Source organism: Sparus aurata, chromosome 3 (genome assembly GCF_900880675.1).
Source record: "Sparus aurata chromosome 3, fSpaAur1.1, whole genome shotgun sequence".
Taxonomy (NCBI): Eukaryota; Metazoa; Chordata; class Actinopteri; order Spariformes; family Sparidae; genus Sparus; species Sparus aurata.
The window spans coordinates 7,246,471-7,259,774 of record NC_044189.1 but is presented as its reverse complement, the minus strand read 5'-3'; the positions used below and the strand labels follow the sequence as shown (position 1 = coordinate 7,259,774).

Genomic DNA, 13,304 nt, shown 5'->3' with positions numbered 1-13,304 from the left:
GTCCTTCCCTTGGCATAATTTATTTTCCCAGGGTGAGAACCACACTTCACATGTTGCAGTCTGCAGTCACATGTTCAGTTTTATTCAGAGAAAGCAGGCTATGGATGATGTAGAATGTATAGAAGGAACGCATTCATATATTTGAATTTAGAAAGTGACACATACGCTTTGATGGTAATGGTAAAAACAGTCAAATTGAATACTCCGTGACGCAAATATTGATGAAGCAATTGTAACAACCTTTACTCTGTATTTTGGAAATACAACTGAATGCTTTTTTTATTCAAAGCTCTATTCATTTGTGTTCGTTAGTGTATGTCCATCAGTGATGCTCCTCTTTCACTTTCTCTGTGTCATCCGCACAAAATAATCTCTGTGTTTGTGATTAAGAATTCTCCGTCACAAAATCTCTCCAAACAGTCAGAAATAAACCCTTTCATTATTTAATGAAAGGCTAATGATGCGTATTGAATGTTCGGTGCAGTGTTTCTGCCCAGGCAGTGATGAAGGGCTTGATGTGAATACCCTTTAATGTTTCTCCCTCCATTTACTCTGCAAATAGTGCAGCTAGGGAAGCTGCTGCCCTTAAGTGAGGTGGATTGTAATCGTACCTGTACCATCAGCCTTTTGAAGGCCAGTTGGGTCTGTTTGTTCCACATGTGTGTGAACATGTGAGTGTATACAAGTGTGTGCATGTGTGTGTATAGATGTCTGTCTGTGTTTATCTGTATCTTATCCAGGAAGCCTTACCTTCCTATTCTTCCATTGCCTCCCTCATTGTATCCGCCTTAATGCTCCAGTGGCTCGCCTGCCCACTAGGACATATGCTGACCTTTTGTATAAAAACCTTTCAGCTTAAAATTGTGGCGCCTTCTATTAATTTGGCACCTTTGTCGATGTGCTTCTCTTTGGTTCCGATCCCAGTTGAAAAGATGAAGAATGTTTTTTATGCTTGTTCCCCGGAGGGAGGCTGTGAGTCATATCCACTGACCGTATCTGTAATACCTTTTACAAAGGGGCTGTATTTACTGCAGGCTTTGGCTATTGCGTTTCTTTCGAAAAGAATATTTAGGAAATGGTGTATGAAACATAAAAAAGAAAAGATTCCAGATGATCAGTAACATTCCGGAAAATCAAGAAGTAATCCATTTATAGTTATTGTATGACGAAAAGCAGGAAATGCAGGTATAACTTGAAAGTGATGTGTGTTTATGCCGTGCAAATGTGCATATTCTGCTGTTAGCCAGTCCACCACGTTGTTATTGTAAATTTCCTCCTGACTACCAGTAGTTCAAATTTGTCCTCTGTGGAGGACATTTCTAAACCTGAATATCTCCCACCCACTTTATACTACTAAATTAACTCTGTTTGCTATCTACAGAGGACATTTAGGGCTTTTCAATAATACCAAATGTGAAGGGATGGGGCTTTGGTACCTTTCTCTTCCTCATTTAGGAAAATGGCAAGCACATTTTATGGGAAGAGGAAAAGTAAGCACATAATACTTTTTATTGAGCAAATTTTGGCTTGAAATTTTGTTGGCATATTTTATATAAGTCTCTTAACAACACATTAAAACATTGTCTGAATTTTTTAACTGTATTTTAGCATAGTATTTAAGTGTTTAAAAATGTCCTCTGTAGTGGACATTTGTAGTTATTTCCTCCACTTTGTTCTCTTTTTTCAAATGTAAAGAAAGGGAGTCATTCTCAGAAGCACCTTGGTTGTCATCAAGGTTCAGTTTCACATGTATGGCATTCCAATGTCCACTGTAGTGGACTGTTACTGGAGGGTCGTAACATGGACATATGATATCACAAAAATAAAAGCTTTTTTTTCAAAGAAAATGTTTTCAGTATTCTAATTACCTTACAAAGATTCGGGAATTTAAAAAAAAAAATGTGATTGGACAATATTTTTTTTCCTGGTAGTCAGGAGGTTAGAAGACGTCTGTAGTTCACAGACGACTCAACATGATTTACAACACTTCACACATCCATACACTAATATCAAAGGCTGCCATGCAAGGTGTCTACCTGCTCCTGAGGAGTGACACAGCGCCCAACATAGTTCTGTGCTCAGCCATTTACACACACCATTGGAACAGCAATCACAAGGAATTTGGGGTCCGTATCTTGCCTATGGACACTTTCACATGCAGCTGCGGGGTCTGGGGATTGTACCACCAACTTAACGATAACCGGACAACCTGCTCTACCTCCTCTTGAGATTAACATTCTTTCCCCCATGAAAATCCATCGGGCCCAGAGGTTAAATCCTGATGACTTTGGTAATCCTAAAACTTTTCCCGGCAGCTCCACTGACGTAGACAGGGGTGTGTGTCTTTGCCTCCTTATTTCTTAAATCAACAATCAGCGGCTGGATTTTGCTTACGTTGAGCGGTAGATTATTCTCTGCGCACCACTCTGCAAGATTGCTGATTTCCTCTCGATACGAAGTCCCATTGTTGTTTATAATGTGGCCGAGGGTGGCGGTGTCGTCTACATACTTCATAAAACTCTCTCGATGTGTGGGAGTGCAGTCATGAGTGCATAGTGATAAAAGAAGGGGGCTGAGCACACATCCCTGGGGGGCTCAGATGTTGAGCACTAATTTAGAGGAAGTGTAAGTGCCAATCCAAACTGCCTGGGGTCTGCTTGTGAGGAAGTCCACTATCCAGAGTGAGGTACTCAAGCCCAGAGTGCTGAGTTTTTCAATCGGCTTCCTCGGGGAGATTGTGAAGGGTGGTGGATACGGCGTTCTTTGTGAATCTGTTGGTTCTGAAAGCATACTGGTGGGGGTCCAAGCTGGCAGGGATGTTATCCTTGATATGATGGAGAATCAGTTTCTTAAAGGACCTCATCAGGATGTGGGCGAGAGCCACAGAGTGGTAGTTGTTTAAAACTAGGCACAGCAGACTTTTTAGGAACTGGGACGATGGTGGCTGTCCTGAAGCAGACAATGTTGGAATATCAGCAAAGATTTTTTTTTTTGGTTTGTTTTTGCAGTTTTTTTGAAACCCCATGTTACACTGAATCATTCTGAATGATAGTGAAAACATGGTGTGAAACGTGTCTCTTTCAGAGTGTTGGCACGTCAACCAGGACAAATGTGACTCCACAAGCCAGTCGACATCTCACAATATCAGAGCACAGACAGCTTCCCCCCCCCGAAAACAGTGAATGTACTGAGTTTTCATTTAAGATACATAATTAAACCAGCTGTAAAATAATCAGGTGTCTCCCCCTTTTATCCAAAGGAGAGGCACTAATTAAATCTGTTATCGAATAGACTGACACAGTGAGGGAAAGTTAATTTACTATCATATTCTTATGATCACACACCAGACTGCCTGATAACAAATGTCGGCATGGCTGACTGTTGTTTGATGCAACATGTGTCTTTACAGTGAGCAAAACACTTGAATGGATTATAACGACAAAGTTCACGGTCTCGGGCAGGAGGAAGTCTAAATCAACAGCGATTAGTCATCTGTCTGTAAAGGCGAGTGAGCGGCAGCAGGAAGAACATGACGGAAGTGCTGACGGTGATGACGGACAGTTGGCATTTCGGCTGTTATTACAGGCTTCTGGCCTGAGTGTGCAGATGCATTTGCTTTTGCTTTTGTAATGCCAACCTCTCACTCCCTGTCCTTCATCTATAAAGCGTCTAAACCCTTTGATAAAAAGAAGAGTATTCACTGCAAAGCTTTTTCTTTATTTTCAGACCAAGAGCAGATACCAGTAATTTATTCTGAGTACTTGCCCATATAGAGTCCATTTGCTGTATTTTATACTGAGTGCATGAATCAATGTTAATCATAAAACAAAAGAACACAGTATGTAGTATCTACAAAGGGATTTATATAGTAAGTGTACTGTATATTGATCCTGTGGGTTCATTCTTGAGCTTGGAAGTTTCAGAAACAACAAAAAAATTGGACAGTGTGTTGAAAATGTGTGAAGCTGCTGTTGTTAAGACCAAGAATGAAGCTTTAGGATCAATATAAAGTATATGCTGTATCGTCTTTACATGATGCACAAGCTCTCTTTTTATAAATATTTTTTTATGATGTTAACTGGGACAACGGCACAATCGACAGCACTCTCAGACTTTAATAAGAATCCCTTTTTCCCCAAAGAGCCGAGCTTACCATTTATGTATTTTATCGCTCTCTATTTTTAATAGCGTATCTCAGTTTCACAGGTAGCCGAGGAATTAGCAGGAGTTTAGCTTCTGGACTTGGAGGTTAATCCGAAGCTTTGTTCCGCCGCTGGCTGTTAAACACCTTTGCCTTATTCAACATTGGCTTTGCAAGGAAAAGTAGAATGAACATTTTTTTTACGCTTATCTTGTTGTAAATTTGGCTTTGATACATTTTTCATCAAGGTTTTTACACTTCTGAGTAACCTGGTTTGTAAGGTAAAGCCTGAACCATCTACAGTACATATCCAGCAGAAAAAAAACAGGCCAGAAGTGGTTGGAAAAGGTGTAAAAGCCTCATAATTTGATTTTTTTCCCTTTTCAGACTGTGACCGTTAACAAGCCACAGAATGTCAGAGGGAACTTTCAATGACCCTGGCCAAGTGTAGGTGAAGAAACTATATGAGTCATACAATAACAACACTTAGTAACTGACTTTGAGGGGGAAAGAAAATTGATCTTCCAAAGTATTTTGCACGTGTTTGAGGATCTGGTTTTGTTTTTCTGGTGTAACGTGATTCTCAATGAAAGTGGCAGAGAGTTGAGTCGGCTGCCAAAAATGATTAGTTTCCAGTTTCCAAATATCTTTATCAAACAGTCACCGTAATACCCGAGGAAATGTCAACACCCACTCACTCCCAGCATCCATGAGTAAGAGCTTAGATTGGTATTATGTTCCAGGTGTCGGATGTTGACAGAGAAGTAACAAGATTTTCTCAAAGTATTAAATCTTACACCCTAGATTTTATCTTTTGGTTACAATAGGGACTGTGTGTGTCAAGTCATTAAGCCACATTTCTGTGTCAGCGCCTTCATCTTTCATTCACTGCACCAGAGGCAGAAGACTTATTTTGGATATTTAGTGTTAAACTGTCAGTGGAGACTTAATTTGGCTTGCGTTTGCACATGTTCTTTTTTAAATCTGCAACGTTTGGACTTTTTCTGTGCTCATAGTGGGGCTAACAGAGAGAGACTGACATGAGATATGAGTCATGATTTAAGTGGAAATGTTTCTATTTGTATTTGCACTGAAAAAAAGCCACCAAAGCTCCATCACAGCTGTCAAAAAATATGAATTTCAGAAGATAAAACTTCAATTCCATCTTCTGTGAACCGAACTGTGTAGGTGCATCTTACTGTCTGAATAGTGCGTCCTTCAAATAGCAGGAAAAATACTTTTCACTTTCTGCTGTCAGTCCAGAACCCCCCAAAATACAGAGTTTAGTATCACAGAGGACTATTTTATGACAGAAAATATTCAGATTTGAGAAGCTATAATGTAAAATCGATAATTAAATGAATAAATTTGAGTTGATCAACTAGTCCTCGAGGTCTGTGGATCATCCAGAGTATCATAGATGTATATCATATACATTTCATCATCATTGCTCTGAGGTGCACAAATGAAACACAATTCATTTCAGATTTATCCGTGTGGTAGCGGTGGACCTGGTGCACTTACAAGCTTTCACAAAACAACACCATGACAACAACAGGAAGGTCTCGCTGTCTGTTTCTCTGAACAGAAGGTGTGATTGTCAGAGGACAGGAGGGAAGGCGCGAGGGGAGGATGTCCACCTGTTAACCGATCACCGATGGCTTCTTTTTGTCAGCTAGATGAAAAAAATGAAAATTAAACAATGCTAAAACTGGTAATCGGATATACTTTGGTGGCTGTTAATGTGCCTTGGTGGCTCGCCCAGGTAAGGTCTATGTGAGGAAAACACTGTATGTAGTGATGTCTAATCTTGGCACTTACACCATCATGGTCAGAAAACACCACCTTGTTTTGTTGTTTTGTTTTATCGTTGTCATTTGTCTGAAGTACCCTGTGAGCTCTCCCACATCAGAAACTAATCCTGAAAAGTGAAGGAAAGTTTGGCCTTTAGAGTGATGAGAAATAGAAAATAATACCATTTTGCAGCTGTGTGCCATGGACAGTTGACTGTTTATACACCATTTGAACATTAGCTGATTTCACTGATGGATTAGATTTTTCTCAGTGCACAGAGGGGAAACTAATCATCGAAATCGCCGCATTGCAGTAGGTTTTGAGTTCAGTGAAACCTCCTCACACTCTGCAGTCCATGACGGATAAAAATCCTCTGATTCAAGCAAATTGATTTCGTGTGCCTCATCTTTTTTAACATGTGCTGGTTTTTGGCTCTTATTACTCACAAATCTTGACCCTTCACTGTCGTCCTTGTCAGTCGACTGAAGCTCGAGCGAACGATGGCCACAACACAACACAAGTGGCAAGAAAATGAGTTTTGGAGTGGAGGAGTGATGGCTTGCTAAAAGTCTTGTCATTATGTGAAACCATCAACCACCAGCATATGTGCTGGTTTATGCTGGATTTTCAATGCCTGTCAAGTGTGTATTGAGACGGGGAGGACAGCTCTGCCTGACAGCCTCTGAGACGTGTTGGCAGTTGGATTCGTAGGATGTGTGTTGACACCGAGTGAAGGATCAGCGTGAACAGTCGGATGTCGAGGGCCGATTATGTCACAGCAGCGGCCATTTTCTGTCCAAAACAAATGAAGTCAGACGAGAAGAGCACCGAAACCCCACGCATGCAATTACGTCAAGCACTTTCATCAGAGTGAGGTGAATGTGGGGCGAATGCATTGATTTTATGCGCTGGTATCACAAACTATACAGTATGGCTCTTTTACCTGTGATGGCCATTCAAGATGAAGATCTGCCACTAACAGTTACATTAGGCTCTCTATTTATTGATTTTGTTAACCATGTGGGAAGAAACCGCAGAGAAACCTGTAGGAATCTTCAAACCACTTTAACACAAACATTGGAACAACATGAGCATGAAGACCGAAAGTACCAAACTCCCTTTATCCACATGACAAAATATGAGATACTGAAATGTATGTAGAACTGAAATGTACTTACAAAACTTATCAAAGGAAAAAAAGTAGGTGATAGGAAGGAAGAAAGGAAGAAAGAAAGAAAGAAAGAAAGGAAGGAAAGTTGGAAAGAAGGTTGGAAAGAAAGAAAGAAAGAAAGAAGGTTGGAAAGAAAGAAAGAAAGAAAGAAAGAAGGTTGGAAAGAAAGAGAAAGAAGGTTGGAAAGAAAGAGAAAGAAGGTTGGAAAGAAAGAAAGAAAGAAGGTTGGAAAGAAAGAAAGAAAGAAACAAAGAAAGAAAGAAAGAAAGAAAGAAGGTTGGAAAGAAAGAGAAAGAAGGTTGGAAAGAAAGAGAAAGAAGGTTGGAAGAAAAATAGAAAGAAAGAAGGTTGGAAAGAAAGAAAGAAAGAAGGTTGGAAAGAAAGAAACAAGGAAGGTTGGAAAGAAAGAAACAAGGAAGGCTAGAAAGAAGGGAGGAAGAAACAAGGAAGGTTGGAAAGAAGGGAGGAAGAAACAAGGAAGGTTGGAAGGAGAGCAAGAAAGAAATAAGGCAGGAAGGAAGGAAGGAAGGGAGAAATGTGCTGCAGGTTAGAAGGCAGGAAAGTTGTAAAGAAAGCAAGGAAGTATGGAAAGAAGTAAGGACAAAAAATAAATTGGGAAAAAAACTAAGGAAAGAAAGAAATAAGTGAGAAATGAAGGTCACCAGGAAAGAAGGAAAGAAAGGAAGGAAGAACTGAAGGATGAAATTCTATGAAAAATGGAGCTTGGTGTTCGTTGGCACAATAAATCATAAAAACAATCCTTCCTGTCAGTCATGACATGTCACTGAAAAACTTTGCACCAATTTGCATTTTTGGATTGAGTCCCTGTGAGGGTGAATTCTGTCTTGGTTTTATGAATTTTATGTCTTGGCTTCACAATGTCTGATTGACATGTTGCGTAGTCCACTGGTTTTGAGGTCTATTGTTTGGTACTTCATTTGAACAATCACAGATACATCAGCCCGATCAACCCTGGCTAAGATTCAAGAATAATGGCAGCAGTACTGCAATACAAGGTTTGCATTATACCTGCTTCATACGGCAGAGCAGCTGCAAAGGAAAGTCACAGGTTTTACCCTCAGGGTAGTTAAACTGTCCATCACCTTCCCCCTCGGCCACAGAGGAATAAGCTGACAGAATACTTGTTAATTATACAGTAGAATATGACGGCTGACAGACTTAAGAAATGAACCAACTGTAATTCACACCTACACCTTTTTCCTGCAGGTCAATCTGGGCAGCCATCAGTACCTGTTCACGGTTGACGTGAACCCGTCCGATATGCCGTGTCTCTGCCTCAGACATGACGTGGACGCTCTGGTGTGGCAGCCTCGTCCCGACCAACCCAGCAACATGTGGGAGCACATCGCCACATTCAACGCCCTGGGTAAGATCTTCATCAAAAACACCTTTTTTCTGATTCTTCCAATTCGCTATAAGAATCTGTATCATTATCTCCCATAATCCCACAGAAGTGTGTCTTGTAGAGTGTTAGGCCTAGTGTGTGTGTGACTCATCTGTGAAGTTTAAGAGGTGGCAGCATGAAGATGTGAGGACAACACAGATTACCACAGGTAGCTTGGCGTCACTGTACTGTACCTACATCAAAAACGCTGTGAGTCATATTATGTCACTCTAGTCTGTAGTTTATTAATGTTGACATTTAAAGTTCTTTCCATCATAACACACTATAGTGTGAGATCTACCATGTTGAATGCATGAAGTACCTCATAAAGCATAAAATGTTTTTAATGTTTGCATGTTATGTGTTTGCAATAATTTTCTGTCATCTTCTGGAGTCTGACTTGAGATACTGTTGAGTTTTATTTGAAATTTAAGGGTATCTGTGCTTTGCCATGGTGGATCGCTGTAGGCTGATGAAGAATTGAAAAGTTCAGTATTTCTTACTTTCTTCTACCACATCCTCCACTCTGATGCTGTTTGCAGCAGAAACAGAACAAAAAGCGTTCTTCTACAGCCTCTTCCGTTGCTTACCAGTGCACCTTTGCCCTTGGCACACAGCGAACACAGCTAGGACTATGAAAAACGTTTGTATTTTGTATTTTCATATATTATTGTAAGATGCCACAAAAGACTCTGAAGCGTGAGTCACACAGGTAAACACTTGGCAGACCTTGACAAGATTTCTGTGGTCGGCAGAAGTGTGCGTTGCATCACCTTTACGCTCTCACTGAACATCCTTGTCCAATATGAGGACATGTCATGAGTTAACTCACAATGACATCACCCACTGATTTGGTGACTACTGTTTAAAAGCCTCAAGCTTGGCGTCACAACCGTCGCATCACAGGGTGGATGGCGATCCCACTGAGGAAGGGAACGTAAGTGTATGCGCCATTTTTTTCCAAAAAAGATTATGATTATGAGGCCAAAACTATTTTTCTGATTATCTGTGATTTTTCTGTTAGATTACAGATAAAATTAACAAATGTGAAAATGTGCAATCTTGGCTATAATTATAATCTGAATCTGAAAAGTAACTAGTAACTAAATTTATCAAATTAACATAGTGTAGAGGAACTGTAAAGAAGCAGAAAAGGAAGTACTCATGTAAAGTACCTCAAAATTGTACTGAAGTACAGTACTTAAGTAAACTGTGTTCCAAATTAAGATTTTAATAATTACATTTCAATTATCAGTTATTGATCTCTTTGATTTACAATAATTGATATCGGCCCTGAAAAAGCCACATGGAAGTCCAGACATATAGACCGAAAACTGAGTTTCGACTGTCTTCAGCTTCGAAGAGGTCAGCAGGTCAGTTTTCAGGGACCTGCAATGCTGTTTGGTACGTGAAACAAAACTCTACGGTGCCCCTAGTGGCCAAACAGCCCACAGGGTTCCTGTCAGATACAGTATGTGGGAGTGGTTTGAAGGTGTAACCAGCGTTCTCAGCAGAAGCCTGCCTTCATTTCCATTTTTGATGAATCATGGCGAGTCGAGTTGAATAATTCATTCTCGCAGCAATTAACTTTGTTTACATCCGCTGTCATGCTGCTGCCGTGCATCCGGCGCTGCAGCGGATAGATGACAGAACATTTTTGGATGGCTGCAATAAAACTGCAGTTAATAACAAGAGAGAGTTTATTGACACTGCTTGTGGCCAAAGATGAAAATAAATATATAAAGAGCGCGTGAAAACAGGAGCATCAACAGGTCTCTGTGCTCGGCGCTGCAAGTTAATCATTTTAAAGAGGTCTGGTTATAAAAACGTTGGGTGATAACTGGATTATATTGTGCCTGTGAGTGACTGATGTGTTGAGACTGTTGTGTTAATTTAACTCCAAATTGCAAATCAAATACTCAGACCATCAGCTAGTGTACACATTTGTAGAGTCTCTTGCAATCAGTCTTCATTTAGTTTATCTCCTCATCGCTCTCTCCTCAACGACGGCATCTGGAACAAGTTTTATTTCAATTTTCCACTTTGACAGGTGCGACATCGTCATTTGTCTTTTTTTTTTTCCACTCTCTTTATCAATCTGCCCAACTCTGTCTGGAAATCATTATCCAGTTTGAGAGTGCAGATGGTTCCCTGGTGATATTTTCAGAAATGATCCAAGGGAGCTGAGATGAGGCCCAGAAGAAAATGGGATGAAAACATCCAAATGAAACTTGTTAAGGTGCGATAGAAAAGACGTTATTATTATTCTCTTTGCACAGGAGTGAGGGTCTTTTAAACCAGCATTTAATGGACCATTCAAAGTTTGTGCATTAGGTTTATGTGTCCAGTATATAAAGTTGAGTAACGTTTTATTTTTGGTCTTGATTGTGCTGGTCGAGCAGCTCCAACATTATTTTGTAAAATAATCACATTAGTCTTAATGGCAAAGTGAAGCGGCAGTGGAGAAAATGTCCCGTCTTCTATTATTGAAACGCGCCGGTGTCAGATGGGAAATCTCATCAAGCAGGAAGTGGCTAATCAGATTATAAGAGTGGAGGATAATGTGTTTTTCAGCAGCGATGGAGGCCAAACAAAAGCTTCGGTCCGCCACCGTCAGCTCTTTTGTCCTCTTCTGTCGTCATCGCATCAAGTGACCTTCTGCTTTAGAAAACTTGAGCGTGTTGTGTACGCTTTAAGGAATTTTAAAATACCTTTCTGCTAGCCGGAACAGAAGGGAAGATTGAAAGAACTACAGTACGTCAGTGCTGTGGTTGAGCGAGGTTTGTTTATTATTGTTTGGTTGAACAGAACCTGCGAGCGACCAAATTCAAATTACTTGTGTCGACCTTTCAGTCGAAAACTCAAAGATATTTAATTTATGCTGAATTAAAACAGAAATAATGTACAAATCCATTTATTTGGGGAAGCGGAACCAGCAATTATTTGACATTTTTTATCTTTGTTAACAACTTATAAACTTTAATATTAACAATTCATTTCAAGGTTCAATTTGTTTTCCATTGTACAACAGAGCGCAGAGGGTTGGACAGCTCCGGTTGCTCCGATTCTCTCTGAACGATCAGTAGTCCATAATGTTTTAGCTCCATGTTTTCAGCTCGTCTGAAACATCAACAAAGGGCTAAAGAAGAAAAAATTAATCGTTAAAAGTTCCCTTTAGTGGAAGTCCCCAGTGTTTTTGAAAACTGCTGGAGCCATTTTTTTCCCAGAAGATAAATCAAGAGGTTGTTTTTTCAGAACTACTGGGTTGAACCGGACTGCTTGCATGAATCACTCATTACTGCCATGTAGGCTCCACTGAGAAAAGGCCCCGACACCCAAACTGCTGTAGGGAAACTGTGTTGCTGTAAACACGTGTTATCGTGTGACTGATGACTCTCTTTGTGTTCGCAGGCTACGTCCAGGCCTCCAAACGGGACAAAAAGTTTGCGACCTGCGCTCCAAACTTCTCCTACGCTTCGCTGTGCGAGTGTCTCCGCCGCTCATTCATCTACCGCCAACCGTCGCCGGTGGAAACCGTCCTTTTCAACAGGAAGCAGGGCCGTCAGATTGGGCAGGTTGCCAAGCAACAGGTGGCCAGCCTGGACTCAGATAAACCAATCCTGGGCTTTCGAGCAACCAATGAGAGACTGTACATCCTGACCTCCAGTCACCTCTTCGTTCTAAAGGTCAATAATAATTAGATTTGGGACGCTGTTAGCTTTAGATTTTGATCTCTGTCCCCCCGCAGAGTGCGATCATTCCAAACAGAAGAAGAAAAAGAAACCTCATCATGTCCGAGTTATGTTTGTGAAGTTCTCCTCATGTTTCGTCCCTCCCCGAGTCCTCAGTGTTGCTAAATGTCTATAAGGTCGGAAAATAAGGAGCCATGTTTTGAAAGACAAATTCTAATAAAAGTGTCTGATGATGCCGAAGTATCTCATGTACAAACACGATTACATGTATTCCTCCTGATGAACGACGGACTGATTGAAGGCTGATGGGTGGTTGTAGTGTTTTGTTACCTGGGCAGGCAGGAGGGCACGGGGGAAATCCCTCTCCTCGGCTCATCTTACAATCATTAAAGTCAAAGTACGAAAGAAGCGAACATTCATTTCCATAAATTTCCATAAACGTGTTTCACACATCTCACTGGCTCCTGTCGCATTAGCCTCAATCTTGGACGGATCAGATGGACTTGAAGTCTAAAATCTCGAGAGGCTTAGAAATTCAATCTCGTCCTTTCCCATTTTTTATTTTTTTTCTATTGGTGGTGACGGTTAAAGTAGAAATGCTGCACTTCTGAAGTAAGGAGAATATTGCACTTTTTCTTTGCAGCCCTGTCTCTGAGAAATGATATCTATACACAACATACGTGCAACAGGAAATCACAGTGGCTACAGCATTATTCAACCTTCCTGTGATGTTTAGGCACTGGCAGCACTTGGTTAAATGTAAAGGTCAGGAAAGGAACATGGTCTCTTGTGATACGGAAAATGTCAGCAGTGACTTGAGGCATGGGATTTTGTTCTTTATTAACATTTAATCCAAATCGCAGTCTTTCCCTCACCTGAGCCTGAGGGATGTTTGTTACCCAAACCAAACCAGAGAACGATGTGGACGTGAAACCTCTGAAGAGAAGAAGCACGGTCTTTGAACACAGTGCAGGCAGCGACTTTATTTCTCAAAAACTATGTAGAGACAAATCATTTTTGTATCTGTTTATTGTGCCATGAGCTCCACAAATGATGTTTGTCAATTTAAAAGATACATTTTGAATGTCGAGAAAGTTGCTT

General features: G+C 40.6%; 1 protein-coding gene across 1 annotated transcript in view; it reads left to right on the top strand.

The window, feature by feature from the left end:
- nudcd1 (NudC domain containing 1) overlaps nt 1-12,611 on the top strand; it is a 37,646-nt gene extending 25,035 nt beyond the window's left edge. The window contains exons 9-10 of the mRNA XM_030412878.1: nt 8,334-8,493; nt 11,923-12,611. Of these exons, the coding sequence (XP_030268738.1) occupies nt 8,334-8,493; nt 11,923-12,212 (450 nt within the window). The 3' untranslated portion in view covers nt 12,213-12,611. The remainder of the gene's footprint in view (nt 1-8,333; nt 8,494-11,922) is intronic.
- The last annotated feature ends 693 nt before the right edge of the window (nt 12,612-13,304 follow it).